The sequence below is a fragment of the Cherax quadricarinatus genome, chromosome 15 (genome assembly GCF_038502225.1).
Source record: "Cherax quadricarinatus isolate ZL_2023a chromosome 15, ASM3850222v1, whole genome shotgun sequence".
Taxonomy (NCBI): domain Eukaryota; kingdom Metazoa; phylum Arthropoda; class Malacostraca; order Decapoda; family Parastacidae; genus Cherax; species Cherax quadricarinatus.
In genome coordinates, this window is record NC_091306.1 from 35542566 (window position 1) to 35567330 (window position 24765).

At 39.3% G+C, this 24765-nt stretch overlaps 1 protein-coding gene across 1 annotated transcript in view; it reads left to right on the top strand.

The window, feature by feature from the left end:
- Window positions 1–24765, top strand: part of LOC128692048 (glycerol-3-phosphate dehydrogenase, mitochondrial) — a 202679-nt gene that overhangs the window by 12834 nt on the left and 165080 nt on the right. Inside the window, exon 2 of the mRNA XM_070085286.1 lies at window positions 5363–5572. Coding sequence (XP_069941387.1) covers window positions 5443–5572 — 130 coding nt within the window. The 5' untranslated portion in view covers window positions 5363–5442. The remainder of the gene's footprint in view (window positions 1–5362; window positions 5573–24765) is intronic.

Sequence of the window (24765 nt, forward strand, 5' to 3'; positions counted from 1 at the left end):
AGTCACTCATTGTCCTCTACTATCTCTCTTTGTTTGTTGATCAATTGATTTGCCATTACTAGCAACTTTATTTTGAATATTGTCTTTTAAACATATCCCTGAGGTATCCAGGAAATAACTGCTGTTTTTAATCCTAATGCTGCAGCCTGATTGTTTCCCACAAACACCCATACCTCTATAATCTATCAGTTTAAATTCCTAGACAAGTCATCAATTACCATCTTAATTGAATTGGCTAATGCAACCACTCCATCCCCAGAGAGATGAACCCCTTCCCTTGCATACATATCACGTTTGCCAAAGAAAAGGTCCCAGTTATCAATGAATGGGATTGCAAGTTCCTTGCAGTACCTGTCTAGCCAGCAATTTATACCAATTGCCCTAGACATCCATTCATTGCCCACTCCCTTTCTAGGCAAGATGCTACATATGACTGGGATCCCTCCCTTAGACCTAACTACTTCTATGGCTGACCTGTACTTATCCAGCAGCTCCTCTCTCCTGCCCTTCCCAACGTCATTACCCCCAGCACTAAGACAGATAATGCGCTTGTTCCCATTACCTGCCATAATATTATCCAACCTGCTGACTGTGTCGCCAACACCAGCTCCAGGAAGACACACTCTCTGTCTGACCTTTCTGTCTCTGTTACAAAATGCACGGTCCATATATCTTACCTGAGGATCGCCTACTGTTAAAACATTCTTACCTTGATTAGCAGGGGAATCAGTGGTACCTTCAACCTCGCTAACCACTGAAGTACACTCGTCTTGGAGAACAAAGAATCGATTTCCTACCTTCACATCTTCTCTATAACTCTCCTCATCTTCCTTCTTCCTGAACTGTGAACCACTTGCCACTTAAAGTGGCTGCCACTATCACTGCTGGTGACCATTCCTTCCTTACCAGCTAAATCCTTCTCACACTCACTCCCAAACTCATCTATGTGAAGCTTCAGCTTCCTATTTTCCTCCTGAAGAAGTAGAATCTCCTTCTTCAACACTTGAACCTGGGATTCTAAAACACTACAACAAGCCATGGTATGGGTAACAGCCCATGCTAACTCCCAAGAGCTTGGCAGGTATGACCGCATGTTATGGGGCTATAGGACCCAACATGTATTTATAAGTAACAGTTACTATAGTATAACCACTGACCTCAGCGTATGGTGCAATGGTACCTTATGGTACCATATGGTGTAATGGTACCATATGATGCAATGGTACCATATGGTACATTGTACCATACAGTACAATGATACCATATGGTTCATTGTACCATATGGTACTGTTGTATTCAACTCAATAAACACACTAATATTTTCATTATTATTTTGTTTACAATAGTTGTTTACAACAAAAATATGCAAAAATGTTGTATATTAGTAATGTTCTGTTATATCTTTATAAGTGTACAGGAACTTGACATGTTCCTCAAGGTGGATGACAAAGCACTTTGTCTCGGAAACTGCGGAAACTGCGGAGTCAGTAGCTAGCTTGCGTCGCCACTCACTCAGTCTTGGCTGGTGTCTCATTCCACCAACACCTTTTGACCATATGGTACACGGTATCATATGCTACAGGGTACCATATGGTACATTGTACTATATGGTACAGGGTACCATGCAGTACAGGATAACATATGGTGCAGGGTACCATATGGCACAGGGTACCATATGGTACAGGGTACCATACAGTACAGGGCACTATAAGGTACAGATAAGATAAGATAAGATAAGATTTCGTTCGGATTTTTAACCCCGGAGGGTTAGCCACCCAGGATAACCCAAGAAAGTCAGTGCGTCATCGAGGACTGTCTAACTTATTTCCATTGGGGTCCTTAATCTTGTCCCCCAGGATGCGACCCACACCAGTCGACTAACACCCAGGTACCTATTTGCTGCTAGGTGAACAGGACAACAGGTGTAAGGAAACGTGTCGAAATGTTTCCACCCGCCGGGAATCGAACCCAGGCCCTCCGTGTGTGAAGCGGGAGCTTTAGCCACCAGGCCACCGGGCCTAACTATGGGATAACTATGGAAATAAGTCACCCTGACTTTTTTGGGTTATCCTAGGATTTTATACATATGCTGCTATGTATGATAATCTATGTAATTGTATTTCTGTACACCTGAATAAACTTACTCAAGTGCATGTGGCATTATAAGTAAGTTTATTTAGTTATACACAAATAAAGTTACATAGAATATCATACTTAGCAGCATATGTTTGGAGAACCTTGGATAGCCCAAAAATGTCAGACAGACTTATTTCCATTAGGGTCCCTGTACCCTGTACCATATGGTATAATGTACCATATGGTACAATGTACTATATGGTACATTGTACCATATGGTACCATTGTACCATATGGTACCATTGTACCTTATGATACCATTGTATGCCATGGCACCATTGTACCATATGGTACCATTGTTCCATATGGCACAATGGTATCATATGGTTCAAAACCATAGAATTCCTCTTCAGTTCCACTTCCATCAGTCTTAGAACTGTAAGTTGTGAAGAGGAGAGTCAGAATTCGCCCGGAGAGTGATTGGGGAGTGAGAGCTTCCTTGCCGCCAGGCACGATGAAAAAAGCTACTTTGCCGGCGTTCCCACAATGCCATGCGGGCATCCAGATTTTTTTTATGGTGTGCACACTGACCACCCAGACCCATTCTCTCAGATGTAGGCTTACCAGCCTTCTCGCGCTAAATTTGACGCCGCTAGAATTTTGGCATAGATCTACAGTTTGGACCCTGAACATAAAGCCGTAGATCTACGGGACGGACCCTGAAAGGGTTAAATGATATCTCCCCTCATTCTACGTCTCTCCAGAGAGTGGAGATTCAAGGCTCTAAGTCTGTCTTCATTTGGGAAATTCCTTACACATTAAATCATTTTAGTCATTCTTCTTTGTATGTTGTTCAGTGAGTCTATATCCATCGTGAAGTAAGGAGACCAAAACTGAGTGGTATAATCTAAATGAGGCCTCACTAGTGATGTATAGAGCTGTAAAATAACTTTCGGACTTCTGTTACTTATACTTCTTGAAATAAATCCTAGTAATCTGTTAGCCTTGTTGCGCACACTTAGGCACTGCTGTCTTGGCTTTATATTTCTGCTTGCCATGACTCTCAAGTCTTTTTCACATTCTGTATGATCAAGTTATACTTCACCTAGTTTTTAGATTAGGAGGAGGTGCAGGATTACCAACACTATTTTCCAGAGGGCGGAGGAGGGGTTATTGAGATGGTTTGGATATGTAGTGAGGATGGAACGAAATAGAATGACTTCAAGAGTGTATAAATCTGTAGTGGAGGGAAGACAGGGTAGGGGTCAGCCTAGGAAAGGTTGAAGGGAGGGGGTAAAGGAGGTTTTGTGTGTGAGGGGCTTGGACTTTCAGCAAGCATGCACGAGCTTGTTAGATAGGAGCAAATGGCTTTTAATACATGACGTGCTGTTGGAGTGTAAGCAAGGTAACATTTATGAAGGGATTCACAGAAACTGGCAGGTCGGACTTGATTCCTGGAGATGGGAAGTACAGTGCTGGCACTCTGAAGGAGGGGTGTTAATGTTGCAGTTTTATAACTAGTGTAAATGTGCCTCTGGCAAGACAGTGATGGAGTGAATGATGATGATGAGAGTTTTTCTTTTTCGGGCCACCCTACCTTGGTGGGAAACGGACGATGTGTTAATAAAAAAAAAGAGGAAGGAGTTTTAGGAGTCTAGTAATGTAATAGGTAATTATGTTAAAAGATTAAATGTAAAGAGCATGTTAAACATCATGGTATTTGATCACCTATTATCTGAATCCACTTGACATTTGGATTTAGTCATAAATTCCCTGTTTGTAACATTCGCTATTTTATTTGTATATGGAAATTAGAGTTAGTCAGTGGATGGTATTTTAATTTGTTTTACTGTGCTTGAGACTTGTAGGAGATAAATACAAGAGCGGCTGTGGTCTGGCACCTTACGGAGACATGTCTTCTGTCTCCCAGAATTTGTCACTAACGTTATTTCTTCACTAAAATTTTGCAGCTTTGTAACTCTTTAATTCCTTTAAAAAGAATAAAGAATAAAGATTTTATTTCTTTGCATAGGTTGCAATGTGTAATTACAATTTTGGTTTAAGTACAAAGAAATCCACTATCATGTGGGGGGCATTTCAGGCAGACTAATCCTAGTACATAATAACTTAAATCTAGACAAGATAAGAGTAGTTAACTTTTTAATAAATCTTTATTTAATCTTAATACTAATAGGAGGTAGTCAGGGTGGAGGTTTATAAGAATAATAATCTTGAAGTTGCACATAATAACAGTATTATTTCATGGATTGGCAGATGTTTAATAGACTAGAGGTCATATAATATTGGGAGAGTTGCTTCAAACTGATTAGAAGTTTTTTGGTTGGTTTGGTTAGTATTGAGAGATGAGATGATTTTTAAGCATAGTCTTAAATTTATATGTAGTCCGGGGATCCTTTACCGGTTCAGGTAGTGAATTCCAGATCTTTGGGCACTTAACATGCATTGCATTTTTGCAGTGTGGGACTGACACGAGGAATGTCGAAAAGTGTCTTGTGCCTTTTGTTGTGACTGTGTGTTCTGTTGTACCTTTCTCTGTTGTTGTAGCTTTGTAACCCTTGTACTGTACCTATACACCTGCCTCCAATGTCTGCTTTTTCCTGCTTGCCATCCCCTTCCAAGGGGCATGGCCTATATAATATGGGACAATGTCCCTGCTGTTTATTGCAGTTCAGTTTTGTGCAAGACAGGTATACAATACTGACAAGATGAAAGTTAAGACATTTGTGCAACATTTGGTTATCTTTATTGTAGATGTTTCACCATCCATCTGTATTAATAAAGCCACTGGATGGCAAAACGTCTACAATAAAGATAACCAGATGTTGCACAAGTGTCTTAACTTTCAGTTCAGTTTTGATTTGAGGAAAGGAGGGAAGCTCCAATCGCTTCGATGAAGAGCCTTCATCTCAGCAAGAAAGTCTCTTGAAGGGTCAGGAATCTCAGAGGTACTGACCACAGAATTAATGAAAAGCCTTCCTGGTTTACCATTCTTTCAAAATATTGTATATATAAATGATACTACCATATAAAGGAGAGTACAGTAGATAGACACACTTGTTACCTTTATACAGTGTCTTATGTAGCATGCACATGTACTGTTCTGTTCTGTAATTCAGGGCTGAGAAGGCTTAACTTGAACCCTTATTGTATTGCCTCTACATATTTAATACATGTTTGTACTGTATTTCAGAAGTGTTGTTTGATTATTGTTAGACCCAGTTGCTGAATTCAGACACTGATCACTAATTGTTTTTTCTTTCTACAGCATGTAATTTAACAGCACTTCATCAAGAATCACAGACAGATGGGCTACTTCTAGAAGGGGCTCACCAGTGGACTCCCACAATGTTCATCAGACTTGTACAAGACTTTGGCTTAGAATCAGAAGTGGCAAAGCACCTAGCTCACACATACGGAGATAGAGCATTCAGTGTGGCCAAGCTTGCATCTCTCACTGGAAAGCGATGGCCCATTGGTAATTATTTACTAATATAATAATGTATGTGAAAAGTGCTTTCCCATGAATACAAACTATTATATAATATAACCTACTATAATATAACCTACTATAATGTAACCTACTATACAGTGGACTCTCCCTTTTCGTCTTTAATTCGTTCCAGAGAGTCCGACGAAATGTGAAATCTATTAAACTGAAACCATTTTCCCCATAAGAAATAATGTAAATCCAATTAATCTGTTTCAGACATCCAAAAGTATAAACAAAAAATACATTTTATAGAGAAGAACTATATTCTACGGCTTATTTATCTATCATAATTCATCTAATATGACTTAAACAATATCAGTAATATAGAAACATGATATATACTCTAGAATGAATACAATATGTCATTACGTATGTGAGGAGTAAGTGGTGATGATGTTGGGTTTATAAGGGCCACTGAGAGAACCTGTACATACTAGTGGTAGTGGAGGGAGCATTAGAGGCTGCCAACACTATTCATAAGAATATAAGAATATAAGAGAGAAGGAACACTGCAGCAGGTCTACTGGCCCATGCGGGGCAGGCCCATGTCAACCCCCGGCTTAGACCAATGGCCCACCCAGTCAGGTCACTTCCACTTAAGGAAGGAGCACGGCATTTGACCCAGTAGCACCAGCTAGTCAGGTCCAACTCACACCCACCCACACCCACTCATGTATTTATCTAACCTATTTTTAAAACTACACAACGTGTAGTACTCAGGAGTTTGTTCCACTCATCCACAACTCTGTTATCAAACCAGTGCTTTCCTATATACTTCCTGAATCTGAATTTTTCCAGCTTAAAACCATTGCTGTGAGTCCTGTCTAGGCTAGATATTTTTAGCATGCTATTTACATCCCCTTTATTCATTCCTGTTTTCCATTTATGCACCTCAATCATATATCCCCTAATTCTATGCATTTCTAGAGAGTGTAGATTCAGGGACCTCAGTTCTATCCTCATAGGGAAAATTTCTGATACATGGGATCATCTTTGTCATCCTCCTCTGTATATTTTCCAGTGCATTTGTATCCATTCTGTAATATGGTGACCAGAACTGTGCAGCATAATCTAAATGAGGCCTAACCAAGGATATATTTTTATTTTATTTTTTTTTTTATTTATTTTTTTTTATTTTATTTATTTTATGTCTTTGCAAACAGTACATTAAGATTTTGTATTTACAATAGTGGGTTGCAATGCAAAGAGAGCCTCTGTTATGCCTAGGCATTATGGACCAACTTAACATTATTGGCTTACAGTCTGCTTAACACTAAGGAGTATATCATAGTTGTACAGTAGGATAGTAATTATTTCTTAGTTGTACAGTAGAATATTAATTATAAATGAATCAAAATTTGTATAATACAAAGATATATTTTTATTCGAAAATTCTTTTTGTGAAAACAATGATTCAATTATATTACTGTCAACAATGGATAAAAGGTTCAATGTGATTGTTTCAGTTATGATGTGGGAGTACATAGGTGAGTAAATGTATACTGTGTATTTAGCATTTAGTCTAGGGTGATTAAGTGGCTTTTGAGAAGAATCTTAAATTGATTTTCAGACTGGGTTACTTTAATATCTTCTGGTAATGAATTCCATATTTTGGGGCCCTTTATGTGCATAGAGTTTTTACACAGTGTGATATGGACATGATGTGATGTGGTCATGTGTCCTGTTTAGGTTGGTGAGGAGAAGTTTGAGTGGGGGGTTTATATTTGTGTGTATTGTTCTGTGTATGTAGTAGGCACATGAATAAGTATGGATGTTCTTAGTGGTGAGCAGATTCAGACTTTTGAAAATTGGTGGAGTATGCTGGTGGGAGTGAGAATGTGTTATCATTCTTACTGCTGCCTTTTGCTGGGCTATTAGGGGTTTTATGTGACTGGATGTTGTTGATCTCCATGCACAAATTCCATATGTAAGATAAGGGTATATGAGTGAATGGTACAGTGCCAGGAGAGCTGATTGTGGAACGTAGTACCTTATCTTTGATAGTATGCCTACAGTCTTGGAGATTTTCTTGGTGATTTGTTGTATGTGTGTCCAGAACTTAAGGCTACTGTAAAGGTGGATACCTAGGAATTTTCCCTCTGTGAGTCTTGTGACTGATGATCCATTTAGCATCATGTTAATTGGATCATTTGCAGCTTTGTTTCCAAACTGAATGAAATAGGTTTTATCTGTGTTCAGGGTAAGTTTGTTAGTCATCATCCAGGCAGATATTTTCTGTAATTCAGCAATGACTGTGTTTGCTAGTATGACTGTGTATGGGTAGGAAAAGACATATGTAGTGTCATCTGCAAATAATATGGGTTTGAGTAGCTGTGATGCATTCGGTAGATCATTGATGTAGATGAGAAAGAGGAGTGGTCCAAGGACGCTTCTTTGTGGGACTCCTACTGTGATTGGTTGGGTGGAAGAGTTTGCATCATTTGCATACACATATTGAGTTCTGTTATTAAAGTATGACTTTAGGTAGTTGAGGGAGTGGCCTCTGATACCATGGTGCATTAATTTGGAGTACAGCAGTTCATGGCCAACTGTATCGAAAGCTTTACGTAAATCAATGAAAATGCCCAGCGGGACTTCTTTCTTTTCAAGTGTGGTATATATTAGTTCTAGCATGTGTATGATAGCATGATTTGTGCTTTTATTATTCCTGAATCCAAACTGACAAGGGTTTAATATGTTGTGTGAAACGAGGTAGGAATAGATCTGTCTATGAATTAATTTTTCAAAGATTTTAGAGTGCAGTGGTAAGTTAGATATTGATCTATAGTTATTCAAGTCAGCTTGGTCACCGCCTTTATGGATCAGAGTGACCCTCGCTATTTTGAGGATTGTTGGGAAGGTAAATGATTCGATGGATTTGTTAAAGAGCGTTGCAATAATTGGTGACAATAATTGAGAAGCTGTTTTGTACATAAAAGCAGGCAAGTTGTTTATGTCTCCTGCCATGTTTTTAAGGGTGTTTATGATGAGCGTAACTTCATTGGGGTTGGTTGGAGCTAGGAATAGCATATTTGGGTAGGTACCTATGAGGTAGTCTGATGGATGGGTGTTTGTGCTTGGTATTTTGTTTGCTAGATTTTTTCCTGTGGTGGAGAAGAAAACATTATGTCTGTTTGCTGTTTCGGTTGGAGTGAGTAGGGGTTCATCTGATTTTGTTAGCTTGATTGTTTTGTTTTTGGATAACTTTTTAGTTCCAAGAATTTCAGATAGAGTTTTCCAGGTTTTTTTCATATCACCTTTGATGTTATGTAATCTATTTTCATAATACAATTTTTTTGACCTTCTTATCAGGCTGGTAAGTGCTGACGAGTAACTTTTCGACTGATCTCTAGTTATTTGACCCAATCTATACTGTTTTTCATATTTGTGCTTTGTGTTAATGGATTTGAGGATGCTTGGTATTAGCCAGGGAGTTTTCAGTCTCTTTGCTGTGATCTGTTAGTTTTTCTGGGGCAATGTCTGTTATAGAGGCATTGGGCTTTTTTTAAGAAAATTATTTATACATTCATTCATATCTGTGTATGTTTCGAGCTCATTTTGCCAATTGATGTTATTCATAGCTGCTATAAAGTTGTTAACTGCTGTCTCGTTATGTAGTCTGAAGGTTACTTTAGTAATGTCTTGTGGTAGTTTGCCCAGATTAGTTATGAGAAAGGTTGGGTAGTGGTCTGTAGTGTTGTCTGTGATTATGCCTGATTTTAAAGGGGATATGGTGTTTGTCCAGATGTGGTCTATTAAGGAGATGCTTGTCTCGGAGATTCTTGTGGGTTTAGATATTGCTGGTAGCAACAGGCAGTTACTCATTGTGTTTGTGAATTTGGTTACCTGTGGGTCCTGGTCATGTAGTATGTTTATGTTGAAATCTCCTGTTAGTAGTAGGTGGTCTTTATTCATGTGTGCATCAGTAATCATGTTTCCTAGTTTTTCACTAAAGTGATAAATGTTTGACTGTGGTACTCTGTAGATGTTTATAACTGTGAGGGAGTTTTTGCAGGTCTTTTGATTTAAATTTGGCTATGATATATTCTCCATGTTCGTCCCTTGTGCAAGATTTATTGATACATTAGAGTTGATTTGAGTAGTATATAGCTGTTCCTTCCCCTTGCTGGTCTGTTCTACAGTTGTGTATGGCCATGTAGCCAGGAATGGTATAGACATCTGTAATATCAGACTTAAGCCAGGTTTCTGTGAGTGTGATGATTGATATATTGGAATGAAGGGAATTGAGTAATGCTGTGAGGTAGGATCTGGATCTGGATCTGGATCTGGATCATGAGGTCATCATAATGTTTGCTCAAGGATCTGACATTGTAGTTAAAGATGGTTATATTATTGTTTGCACTGAGTAATGTCTTTGCTTGGTCTGCTGTGTAGTAATTACAGTTACTGGTTGATTTGTGTAATTCATTTTGTATAAACCTTGGTAATAAATACCGACAAGTTGGTTTAGAAAGACACGTAAGCAAACACTATAACATATTTATTAGAAAACGTTTCGGTCCTGGGACCTTGATCACTTCTAACATACAGAGGTAGAAAGACATTATATATATAGGCGGAGAGTGAGATGTGACGCACGTGACCTGAGGAATGTCATAAGAACATAAGAATGGAGGAACACTGTAGAAGGCCTACTGGCCCATGCGAGGCAGGTCCTTATCAAAACAACCTCTGTCTATGATGAGGACCAGTAGACGATGAAATCATGTGACTCCTGTGTTGTTGGGTTGGTGCTGCTTAAGTATCATGTATGCCAATGTTTTTGAAATTTTGTAGTTTCCAGTGTTGCGTTCTATAGTGTCGGTGACGGTGATTAGTGAGGCTTCTAGGCACCGTCGGCGTCTGAGGTCTGGTTCGGTGAGAACGAGTTGTGCCTCGTGTCCTCCACAGAGACTCAACGGGGCATTTGATGAACTGGAACGAGGCACAACTCGTTCTCACCGAACCAGACCTCAGACGCCGACGGTGCCTAGAAGCCTCACTAATCACCGTCACCGACACTATAGAACGCAACACTGGAAACTACAAAATTTCAAAAACATTGGCATACATGATACTTAAGCAGCACCAACCCAACAACACAGGAGTCACATGATTTCATCGTCTACTGGTCCTCATCATAGACAGAGGTTGTTTTGATAAGGACCTGCCTCGCATGGGCCAGTAGGCCTTCTACAGTGTTCCTCCATTCTTATGTTCTTATGACATTCCTCAGGTCACGTGCGTCACATCTCACTCTCCGCCTATATATAATGTCTTTCTACCTCTGTATGTTAGAAGTGATCAAGGTCCCAGGACCGAAACGTTTTCTAATAAATATGTTATAGTGTTTGCTTACGTGTCTTTCTAAACCAATTCATTTTGTAAAAAGTTTACATCAGGATCTATGCCTGTAATGATAGGATGAGAGTAATTTTACTAACTAGATTTTCTGAGTAAGATGATACAAGATTTATATTGAATTTACAGCTAGACTTATGACTAAGACTCCGTGATTAATCTAAAACTTGTAAAAAATTGAAAGAAAAAGGGATTATTACGGAATAGATAATTCAGTTATACACTTAAGCATCTAGTAGCACCTTAATTATTTAACAAGTGAGTTTATGAACTACAGTAGATATTTACAGCTAAAATAAAGGAGCTAATGAATATAATAATAAAAGAATGTATTAAAAGCACAATCAGTAGCACCTGAGGTAGTCAATAGCACCTGGAGTATTTTAATGGCAAAATAGTGAACTTATTACACTTTAGCACCTGAGAATAGCACTTTGATTATTTTAACAATTGTGAATATATGAAATGAGGTAGTTATATAAAGCTAAAATAAAGGAGAATATATATAAGGGACTAAATTAAGTAATGGTAAACAAAGTTCAATGGACAGATAGCCACTATAATATAATATTGATTTGGGAGTAAGATCTGATTTGTAATGTATAATAAGTTGAGCAACTAATTGCACTATAAAAAGTAAGACAAATATGAGGTAGTTGGTACTAGCTAGCAAAAGATAGTTTTGGGACTCACACAATAATGTAATTGGAATATACACTAATTGCTCACACAATATAAAAGGGACTAAAAAAGTAGTGGTAAACAGTATTAAATGGACAGGTAGCAACCATGAATAACATTAATTTGGAGTAAGACTTGACTTGCAACACAAAATTATGAGCAATTAATAGCAATTAAAAAGTAAAAAGTATTTGAGGTAGCTGGTATTAGCTAGTAAAAGAAAAAAAAAAATAATGCACAATAATGTAACAGTAACGTACACTATATGCACCACATGTATATATGTATTAAGGTCACTTATCTAATCTGTTACAGAAATGTTAGCTTTTCTAAAGAAGGTAGAGAAATCATGTTCATTTGAGATGGTGTATTGTTGAACAACCTGAGGATTTCTATTATTTATGCTTCTTGATATGAAGCCAAGGATTCTGTTAGCTTTATTCCGAACGCTTATGCAATGTTGTCTTGGTTTCAGGCTAATGCTAATCAGATCTCTTAAATCCTTTTTGCAATCAGTAATATTAAGATCTACATTATTTAGTTTATATGTGGCATGGTTATTATCCTTTCCAACATTTAGAACTTTGCATTTCTCTATATTAAACCGCATCTGCCATTTCTCTGACCATTGAAACCGTCTATTCAAATCATCCTGGAGTGCTCTAATGTCCTCATTAGAATGAATTGGACAGCCTATTTTGGTGTCATCAGCAAATTTGCTTATGTCGCTATTTAGTCCCTCATCTATGTCGTTTATGTAAATTGTGAACAACAAGGGGCCCAACACTGACCCCTGTGGAACACCGCTTGTGATGTGCCCCCATTCTGATTTCTCCCCATTTATGCAAACTCTCTGCTGCTTATTTGTCTACCATGCCTCTACCCAGGAAAAAATTTCTCCTCCTATCCCATGTGCCTTAAGTTTCCTCAATAGCCTCTGATGTGGAACTCTATCGAAAGCCTTACTGAATTCCATGTACACAGTATCATATTCAATACCATTATCTACCTCCTCAAATACCTTAGTGAAAAAAGTTAGTAAATTTGTAAGACAGGAACACCCCTTTGTAAAACCGTGTTGAGATTCATTAATCAATTTATGCCTTTCAAGATGGCTGTGAATTACCTTGGCAATTATTGATTCCATAAATTTTCCCACTGTGGAGGTAAGGCTTATTGGTCTATAGCTCGAAGCTAAGGACCTATCACCTGCCTTGTAAATAGGTATTACATTTGCCATTTTCCACTTTTCTGGCACTATGCCAGTTTGTAGTGATATGTTGAAAAGATTACCCAAAGGTTTGCTAAGTTCGTCTTTACATTCCTTCAAAACTCTTGCAAACAATTCATCAGGGCCTGGAGATTTGTTAGGTTTTAATTTTTCCATTTGTCTGAGGACCATGTCACTAGTTACCCCAATCGTGCATAGTTTATCATCATCCTTTTCTACATAATTTAATATTTCTGGAATTTTGCTAGTATCTTCCTGGGTAAAAACTGAGAGGAAGTAAGTATTGAAAATTTCACACATATCCTTATCACTGTCAGTGATCTCACCTGAGTTACTCTTAAGTGGGCCTATCTTGTCCCTAATCTTACTTCTGTATACCTGAAGGGCGCCATCAGGTAGCCGGCGCGCGGAGCAAAAAAAAAAATCGAAAAAAATATTAAAATTGAGTTATTGTTACCAAAAAATAGCTGAACTTTCTGGCTACACTCTGGTATAATTATTATCCTTGTACGATGTTTCTAAAAGGAATTACAGTAATTTATAACAGGCATGGTGACAGCGCCTTGCATAACAAGCACTGACACGGCATTTTTTTGTTTTTCCCCCGTGTTATTTTTATTCTTTTCTTATATATTTATGTCTAATATAATACAAATTCACTGTCTGAGATCATGCCAGAGCGGGCAGAGATAATATGGTGAAACATGAAAGAACCCTTTTGGGTTAGTCTTCAGGTTCCTTGTGACCTTAGCCTCATAATTCCTTTTAGTTTTTCTTATTCCTTTTTTTATTTCTTTCTTTAACTGAATACAGTGGACCCCCGGTTAACGATATTTTTTCACTCCAGAAGTATGTTCAGGTGCCAGTACTGACCGAATTTGTTCCCATAAGAAATATTGTGAAGTAGATTAGTCCATTTCAGACCCCCAAACATACATGTACAAACGCACTTACATAAATACACTTACATAATTGGTCGCATTCGGAGGTAATCGTTATGCGGGGGTCCACTGTATATTGATTTCTTAACTGCCCATCCCCTCTTTTGATACTCCTATATATGCCTCTCTTTTGACCAATGAGATGTTTTAATCTATTGTTCATCCATTTTGGATCATTTTTGTTAGTTCTAATTTCCCTACTCAGAACAAAAGTTGTCTGGGCAGCTAGAACTATCCTCTGAAAAATGTCATATTGGCAACCAACACCACCAACCTGACCCATAGTCAGATCATCCCAATTTAGCCCACCCAGGTAATTTCTCAGTGCCATGAAATCGGCCAAGCGGAAGTCTTGGAAAGAGACTTGATTGCAGTTATCTGGTAATTCCATGATATATTGAAACGAAGTGATTTGTGATTGCTTTCTCCAAGCTCATCATTAACCTCAAGATTATTAATTAGTGATTCTTTGTTGGCAAGAACCAATTCAAGCAGGTTTTTCCTCTAGCTGGTTCTGTGTCAAACTGTTTTAAAAAGCAATCCTTAACCTTATCAAGAAAGTCACTAGAATCAAGATTTCCTGTCACATTGTTCCAATCAATTAGTCTAAAGTTAAAATCTCCCATTAACACAACATTTTCATATCTAGATGCCTTATGAATTTCGTCCCATAGCAGCTTACTGCACTCTCTATCAAGGTTTGTGACCCTATAAATCACACCCAAAATTAACTTTTCACGACCCTCGAGAAACTGTAGCCAAACAGATTCTGTGTCCGATGTTTCCAATCTTGTCTAACACAACAATTTAAATTATCTCTGACATACATCGCCACTCCACCACCCTTCCTGTTGACCCTATCAGTGTGGAATACTTTATAATCCTGTATGTTGCATTCAGAAGGCATTACTCTATCTTTCATGTTGAACCAGGTCTCTGTTATAGCAATAATATCCTATATTACCTGCAGTTGCAAGTAATCTTAGATCATCTATCTTATTTCTTAGACTCCTACTATTTGTATAGTAAACCTTGAGGGAGCTAGTCACTTGTTGCCCTCTACTATCTCTCTCCATTTGTTGATCAGTTGCTTTGCCTTTACTAGCAACTTTATTTTGAATATTGTCTTTTAAACATATCCTTGAGGTATCCTCATTAAATCTGCTGTTTTCAACCCTAGTACTGCAGCTTCATTGTTTCCCACAGACACCTATACCTCTATAATCTATTAGTTTAAAGTCCTAGACATGTCACCAATAATCCCCTCAATTGAATTGGCTAATGCAACCACTCCAGCCCCAGAGAGATGAACCCCATCCTTTGCATCCATTCATTCCTCACTCCCTTTCTAGGCAAGATGCTACATGTGATATTCACACAAACAATGTACGTAATTTATAAATAAGAAATATTTACACTTTAATTTATAAATAGATATTTACGCTTTATAAATTAGAAATATTTACACTTACTGTACCTTGGAGATGCTGGCATTGGTTTAGGGTGGTGGAAGATAGGCAGGGCATCGTATGTTTGTCAGTGGCCCTATATACCTCCAATAACATTGGAGGAGTCAGTTTCGTGTCGTCCTTTTTCTATTGCTTAATATCTTAACTTATTTGCTACACTGTTAATGCTACACTTTATCTCTAGCTGGCACTATAGCCTTTATCGACTCCTGCTGCTTTAGTATCGTCCATATCATAGAATCACTGAAGCACTGAAAAAGGCACATTCTCCCCTCTCTCTTCCTCCTCCACTTTGGTACTTTGCTACGAGTTTTTTCTTGAATTCTATCATGTTTCTCACCTTCTTTATCAATGGACTGGCACTAGCAGCTTTCTTTGGGCCCATGGTGGCTTATTTAGCAGTCACACAGAATAAACAAATGCAAACAATAATTATTACGAAATGTTTAATATGGCCTCGCAGGATAATGTTCAATCACCCTTAAACAAAGTGACACTGCCTCCTGAGAATGTGTGTGTGGGAGGTTGTGTGCATGGCACACTCGGACATCTACCATACCACCGATAAGAATGGAGCCAATAATTTTATGGGAAAAATCAGCATTAACGGAAATGAGCGAAAACAGAAACCAACGAAAAGGGAGGGTCCACTGTATTAGCATTTTTTACAGTACTGGTCGGTCATCACTAATCTAGCAATCAGTTATCTGGTTCCATCAGTAATCTGGAACTATTTTCAGCTAGCATAATTTCAAGTTTCAACATTATACTGACTCAGAAATTGTGCAGATGGTTGTAAATCCACAGCAGCAAGCCAGTGGAGGAGAAAGCAGTGATGAAAATGAAGATGATGTAGCAGAAAGAGTGTCTTTTGATAGGTTAATTAAGTGTATTCTAACATAATCACTGCATTCTGGCAAACTCACTAATCCGGCACATTACAGGTCCCAATGATGCCGGATTAGTGATGGCTGACCTGTATACCATTTTATAACTGTAGTGTAAGTGTGCCTCTGTGAAGACAGTGATGGAGTGAATCATGATGAAAGTTTTTCTTTTTCGAGCCACCCTACCTTGGTGGGAAGCTGCGATGTGTTAATAATAAAAAAAAAAATAGTAATTTATCAATAATATGAGCCAGAATATTAAGAATAAATTTTTTTTATTATTATTATCACACTGGCCGATTCCCACCAAGGCAGGGTGGCCCGAAAAAGAAAAAACTTTCACCATCATTCACTCCATCACTGTCTTGCCAGAAGGGTGCTTTACACTACAGTTTTTAAACTGCAACATTAACACCCCTCCTTCAGAGTGCAGGCACTGTACTTCCCATCTCCAGGACTCAAGTCCGGCCTGCCGGTTTCCCTGAACCCCTTCATAAATGTTACTTTGCTCACACTCCAACAGCACGTCAAGTATTAAAAACCATTTGTCTCCATTCACTCCTATCAAACACGCTCATGCATACCTGCTGGAAGTCCAAGCCCCTCGCACACAAAACCTCCTTTACCCCCTCTCTCCAACCTTTCCTAGGCCGACCCCTACCCCGCCTTCCTTCCACTACAGACTGATACACTCTTGAAGTCATTCTGTTTCGCTCCATTCTCTCTACATGTCCGAACCACCTCAACAACCCTTCCTCAGCCCTCTGGACAGGTTCAGAGTTTTGTCATGTCACTTGACTTGATAAAACTCTACATAGAGCAAAATGTCACAGAAACTTTCTCTGCTCTTGTCTTTGCTTCATTACTGTTGCCAGGGAGCCTTTATAGTAATTTTTGTTTTGCTTACACACTTCATTTAATGACTTTATTATACAGTGGAACCTCAGTTTTCGTCATTAATTTGTTCCAGAAAATCTGATGAAAACTGAATTCGACAAAAACAGTATATTTCCTGTAAGAAATAATGTAAGTCCAATTAATCCATTCCTGACACCCACAAGTATTAACAAAAAATACATTTTATAGAGAATAAGTATAGTTTTACATACAGAAAAAATGAGAAATAAATACAAAGCAGAAATGAGCCAGATAGATGAACATTTAACATCACTTTTACTTTTATTGAAGACTTGTTGGCGTATGGTAGAGAGCAAGGAGGGGACAGGGAAGAGAGGTTATCTCTACCACCATTACTACCACCCTCTACCACCATCACTACCACCCTCTACCACCATCACTACCACCCTCTACCACCATCACTACCACCCTCTACCACCATCACTATCACCCTCTACCACCATCACTACCACCCTCTACCACCCTCTACCACCATCACTACCACCATCACTACCACCCTCTACCACCATCACCACCACCCTCTGCCACCATCACTACCACCCTCTACCACCATCACTATCACCCTCTACCACCATCACTACCACCCTCCACTACCATCACTACCACCCTCTGCCACCATCACTACCACCCTCTGCCACCATCACTACCACCCTCTACCTTTGTAGAGGGTGGTAGTGATGTTTCTCCACAAAACTTTGCAACTCATTCCACTTTCATACTTTGCTATGAGTTCTTTCTTGAATTCTATCATGTTTCTCACTTTCTTTATCAAAGGGCTGGCACTCGGAGCTTTCTTTGGCCCCATGGTGACTTATTTAGCAGTTGCACTAAATATACAAGCACAAAAAAAAGGGATATTACGAAATGTTTTGGATGAATGTGCAGGGTAATGGTCACTCGACGAGAAACAAAGCCAGACTGACTTAGAACACATAGGATGCTTTGTGTGGGCATGGGCTGACACGTTTGGTATGGAGCACCACTGTGAACTCAATGAAAACCGAGGTGATGAACAAAAACTGGGACAAAATTTTGACGAAAAAAGTCATCAAAAACTGAATTCGATGAAAACCAGGGCAAACAAAAACCGAGGTTCCGCTGTACACCACATAACCATCCTGTGAGTGGCAGTCAGATTACAGAAACATACAGTGGAATCTCGGTTGTCGAACTTAATTCATTCCCGATGCCGGTTTGACAACCAAAAAAGTTTTTCTCATAAAGAATAATGTAAATAGAATTAATCTGTTCCAGACCAAAAATGACAATAAAGTAATTTATTAATAATGTATTAACTACTACATAAAACAATGTATAAAATTATACAGCACAGGGAAACTGTAAAAATGAATACTGAACGAAAATTTAACTGAAATACTGCACAGTAAATGAAAATTTAACTGCCTCTTATCTGTCAGGGGAGAGCTAATGGCATACTGGAAGCAGGAGATGGAGGAGAGGAGGGGGTATGTTACTGCTTGGAAGGAGAGTCACCTTCTAATAATGTCAGACAACTCTCCTTTTGGTGTTGTTTCTCTTCTTTGTTTTTTTTTCACCACTAACACCTTGCTCTGGCTCACTGGTTCTTTGTCTAACTTAAAACCTGTTCAATGAGGTTTGTTTCAGGTTCCATTTTCACATTTATCTGAATTGAGACATTACAGTGTCATTGTACATGTTAGACTGACAGATGGCCACTGCTTTGTCTGGATGGTATTTTTCAGCAAACTCCTGCACTTCATGCCATTTAACACACATTTCCTTGACAAGTGTAGTGGGCACATCATCCCTTCCCTCCTCTTCCTCTGATGATTGCTCCACTGGTGCAGTCTGATGCTGCTCCTTCTGAAGGTTTACACATTCTTCTGTGGTGAGTTTAGTTCTATGCTCCTCAACCAACTCCTCCACATCATCTTCAGTCACCTCAAGGCCCAAGGTCTTCCCCCAGGGAGACAGTATCCTCTATCAGCTCTGGGCTCATCTTCAAAGCCTTCAGAATCCCTGGCTGCCACAAAGCCAGGACACAGTTCCTTCCATGCTGACTGCATGGTCCTGGAAGACACATCCCCCCAGGCTTTGTCTATAAGCCTCAAGTAGGTGAGGATATTGATATGGTCCTTCCAGAACTCCCTGAGGGTTAAATTTGTTTCTGAAGTGACTTCAAAGCATCTTTCAAAAAGTGTTTTGGTGTAGAGGCATGACCTGCTGGTCCATGGACTGGATGAGAGGAGTGGTGTTAGGAGGCAAGAACTTCACAGTTATTAAACTGAACTCCTTCAGCAACTCATTTTCCAAGCCTGGAGGGTGAGCAGGAGCATTATCCATAAGTAATAGGGCCCAGAGTGGTAGTTGTTTTCTAATGAGGTACTTTTTGACAGTGGGAGCAAAGACTTAATGAACCCACTCAATAAAAAATTGTCTTGTTACCCAAGCTTTTGTGTTGGCCCTTCACATTACAGCCAATTTGCTTTTCATAATGTTCTTAAAAGCTCGTGGATTTTTGGAATGGTAAACAAGTAAGGGCTTCAGTTTCAAATCCCCACTTGCATTACTACACAGTAACAGAGTGAGCCTGTCTTTCATTGGCTTGTGTCTTGGCATTGACTTTTCCTCCTCAGTTATGTAGGTTCTCTTGGGCATTTTCTTCCAGAAGCGGCCTGTCTCGTCACAATTAAACACTTGTTAAGGGAGAAATCCCTCAGCCTCTACGTACTACTACTACTGTCTACTACTCCAGGTTTGTTTGCAATCGTGTCATTACGATTTTGTGAGTCCAGGTAGTAGGTTGGTAGAGAGCAACCACCCAGGGAGGTACTACCATCCTGCCAAGTGAGTGTGAAACAGAAACCTGTAACTGTTTTACATGATGGTAGGATTTTGGGTGTTCTTTTTTGTCTTATAAACATGCTGAATAACAGGTATATCTTGCTACTTCTACTTAAATTTAGGCCACACTACACAGGCATGCACATGCATATATATACATACTTAAAAATGTAAAATTGTCATAAATTGTACTGCCTCATATTAACAATAGAGTGAATATTGACTGTTTATATTTTACGACTCTTCACCTGCCTAGACCTAATTAAGTAGTTTATAAGTATTAGGCTAAGTCTGCCTGAAATGCCTTAACATGATAGTGGTTTTCTTTGCTCCAATCATACTGTGATATGTAAACACACATTGTAACCTTAGCAAAGAAATAAATATTTTATTTTATTTTATTTATTAATTTATTTATTTATACACACATCTAATAGTAGGTTGGTAGACAGCAACCACTCAGGGAGGTACTACCATCCTGTGGTAGTAGGTTTCAAATTCAAATTCAAATTCAAAGTTTATTCTCTATAAGGATTACAATGCTGAGTTTACAGAAATTTGGTTATTGTTTGGTTTACATGTAGTAAAATTGTGATTACAGAGTGTACCACTAGAACGCTTAGCATGGCTAGGCATTTCGGGCATACTTAGTTTTATTCTTAAATGTAAAATATTACAAATTATGAGGTAAGTTGGTATTATGGCTAAGTGACTAAATACTAGTTTATGAGTTTAGCAATGTGAATGCTTTTGTTTTGGCACAGTATATAGTTTCAGTATTGGAGTATCACAGGATTCATTATTTTAAGACTGAGATTAATATTTCTGTTTATGGTCAAATGAGTGAGCGAGTGTAAGTGTGAACCACCAGGTGGTATTTGTGTAGTTAGTTGACGGGGTGTATCAGGGAGATAAGATGTTTTCTAATGGTAGTTTTGAAGGTGATGAATGTGTCTGCAGTTCTAGAGTTCTCAGGTAGGGTATTCCAGATTTTAGGGCCTTTGACATACATTGAATTTTTGTAAAGGTTTAGTCGGACACGGGGAATGTCGTAGAGATGTTTGTGTCTGGTGTTATGCCTGTGGGTTCTGTCACAACTATCAAGAAAGTGTTTTAGGTCAAGGTTGATATTAGAGTTTAAGGCCCTGTAGATATAGATTGCACAGTAGTAAGTGTGGATGTACTGAACTGGGAGTAAGTTTAGATCTTTGAAGAGTGGGGGGGTGTGCTGCCAGGGATGGGATTTAGTGATTATTCTTACTGCAGCTTTTTGTTGGGTTATTATTGGCTTTAGGTGTGTTGCTGCAGTTGATCCCCAAGCACAAATAGCATAGGTGAGGTATGGATAAATAAGTGAGTGGTATAGTGTGAGAAGGGCATTTTGCGGCACGTTGTATCGTATCTTGGAGAGGATCCCAACCGTTTTGGATACTTTTTTGGCTATATGCTGGATATGGGTGCTGAAATTCAGGTTGTTGTCAAGGTATAAGCCTAGGAATTTTCCCCCATTATTTCTGGTAATTAGAGTGTTGTCAATCTTAATGTTAATTTGTGCATCTCCTGCTCTGCTACCAAACATAATATAGTAAGATTTGTCAGTGTTAAGCGTAAGTTTATTGGCTGTCATCCAAGTCGATATTTTAATCAGCTCCTCATTCACAATGGTGTTGAGGGTGGCAAGATTAGGGTGAGAGATGACATAAGTCGTGTCATCAGCAAAGAGAATGGGTTTCAGGTGTTCGGATACGTTTGGAAGGTTTATTGATGTATATGAGGAAGAGCAGGGGACCAAGGACACTTCCCTGCGGAACTCCAGTATCAAGTGGCTGTGTTGCTGATGCTGTGTCTTTAATGGTGACGTACTGATACCTATTAGTAATGTAAGATTTGAAATAAGCAAGCGCATGGCCTCTTATACCGTAGTGGTCAAGTTTGTGGAGTAGGATTTCGTGGTTTACTGTGTCAAAAGCTTTTCTTAGGTCAATAAAAATTCCTAGTGGATATTCCTTATTTTCCAATGCTGTGTAAAGCAGATCTAGCATTTTTATGATTGCATCATTAGTGCTTTTATTTTTCCTGAATCCAAACTGGCAGGGGTTGAGTATGTTTTGAGCCATTATAAATGAATACAGTCTCTTGTACACGAGTTTCTCAAAGATTTTGGATAGCAATGGTAAGTTAGATATTGGCCTATAGTTGTTTAAGTCTGTAGGGTCACCACCTTTATGTATTGGTGTAACCCTTGCCATCTTGAGTAGTTTCGGGAAGGTGCTAGTCTCTATTGACTTGTTAAAAAGTAATGAAATAGCATGCGAAAGGACATGGGCCGCTCGCTTGTACAGTAATGGTGGGACATGAGACAGATTCCCCGAGTTATTTTTAAGTGACTTTATGATCTCAATGACTTCCGTGGGCTCAGTTGGTGCAAGATAGAAGGAATTAGGGAAATTTCCATCTAGGTAGTCCCCGGCATGGGCATTGGTATGTGGGATTTTACTGGCGAGATTAGATCCTATGTTTGAGAAGAAGTCGTTTATCTTGTTAGCTGTGTCAGTGGGATGTAGTGGTGTTTCATTAGGTTTAGTTAGGACAATATTCTTGGTTTTTCTCAGTTTGTGGGTCCCTAGAATCTGAGAGAGTGTTTTCCAGGTCTTTTTTATATCTCCTCTAGTGTCTGTGAATCTACTGGAGTAGTATAGTTGTTTGGCTTTTTTTATTACTTTGGTTGGTAGACAGCAACCACTCAGGGAGGTACTACTGTCCTGTGGTAGTAGGTTGGTAGACAGCAACCACCCAGGGAGGTACTACCGTCCTGTGGTAGTAGGTTGGTAGACAGCAACCACCCAGGGAGGTACTACCGTCCTGTGGTAGTAGGTTGGTAGACAGCAACCACCCAGGGAGGTACTACCGTCCTGTGGTAGTAGGTTGGTAGACAGCAACCACCCAGGGAGGTACTACCATCCTGTGGTAGTAGGTTGGTAGACAGCAACCACCCAGGGAGGTACTACCGTCCTGTGGTAGTAGGTTGGTAGACAGCAACCACCCAGGGAGGTACTACCATCCTGTGGTAGTAGGTTGGTAGACAGCAACCACCCAGGGAGGTACTACCGTCCTGTGGTAGTAGGTTGGTAGACAGCAACCACCCAGGGAGGTACTACCGTCCTGTGGTAGTAGGTTGGTAGACAGCAACCACCCAGGGAGGTACTACCGTCCTGTGGTAGTAGGTTGGTAGACAGCAACCACCCAGGGAGGTACTACCGTCCTGTGGTAGTAGGTTGGTAGACAGCAACCACCCACTGAGGTACTACCATCCTGTGGTAGTAGGTTGGTAGACAGCAACCACCCAGGGAGGTACTACCGTCCTGTGGTAGTAGGTTGGTAGACAGCAACCACCCAGGGAGGTACTACTGTCCTGTGGTAGTAGGTTGGTAGACAGCAACCACCCAGGGAGGCACTACTGTCCTGTGGTAGTAGGTTGGTAGACAGCAACCACCCAGGGATGTACTACTGTCCTGTGGTAGTAGGTTGGTAGACAGCAACCGCCCAGGGAGGTACTTCCATCCTGCCAAGTGAGTGTGAAACGAAAGCCTGTAATTGTTTTACATGATGGTAGGATTGCTGGTGTCTTTTGTCTGTCTCATAAATATGCAAGATTACAGGTACGTCTTGCTACTTCTATTTACACTTAGGTCACACTAAACATACATGTACACATTTATTTATACACACTTATCTGAGTTTTCTTTGATTTTAACTTAATAGTTCTTGGTCTTATTACTTTTCCTTTTATATCCATGGGGAAGTGGAATAAGAATCTTTCCTCCGTAAGCCATGCGTGTTGTAAAAGTCAACTAAAATGCCGGGAACAATGGGCTAGTAACCCCTTTTCCTATAATGATTACTAAAAAGAATAAGAAGAAAATTGTCAAAGTGGGATGTCTGAATGTGTGTGGATGTTGTGTGAATGATAAGAAAGAGATGATTGTGGATGTTATGAATGAGAAGAAGCTGGATGTCCTGGCTTTAAGTGAAACAAAGCTGAAGGGGGTGGGTGAGTTTCAGTGGAGAGAAATAAATTGGATTAGGTCAGGGGTTTCAAATAGTTAGAGCTAAAGAAGGAGTAGCAATACTGTTGAAGGATAAGCTATGGCAGGAAAAGAGGGAGTATAAATGTATTAATTCAAGGATTATGTGGAGTAAAATAAGGTTGGATGTGAAAAGTGGGTTATAGTAAGCGTATATGCACCTGGAGAAGAGAGAAGTGTAGAGGAGAGAGAGAGAGAGATTTTGGAAAATGTTGAGTGAATGCGTGGGGAGTTTTGAACCAAGTGTGAGAGTGCTTGTGGTTGGGTATTTCAATGCTAAAGTGGGTAAAAATGTTGTGGAGGGAGTTGTAGGTAAATTTGGGGTGCCAGGGGTAAATAAACATGTGGAGCCTTTAATTGAACTATGTGTAGAAAGAGGTTTGGTAGTAAGTAATACATATTTTATGAAAAAAGAGGATAAATAAATATACAAGGCATGATATAGCATATAATGAAAGTAGTTTGTTAGATTATGTATTGGTGGATTAAAGGTTGATGGATAGGCTCCAGGATGTACACATTTATAGAGGGGCAACTGATATATCAGATCATTATTTAGTTGTAGTTACAGCTAGAGTAAGAGGTAGATGAGAAAAGAGGAAAATGGCAACAAGTAACACCTTACTTGTTGCCATTGTTGGGAGAAGGAAGTTCGGGTGAGATATAAGCAACTATTGGCAGAGAGGTGGGCTAGTGCAAGTATGAGTAGTGGGGGAGTTGAAGAGGGTTGGAATAGTTTAAAAAATGCAGTATTAGAATGTGGGGCAGAAATTTGTGGT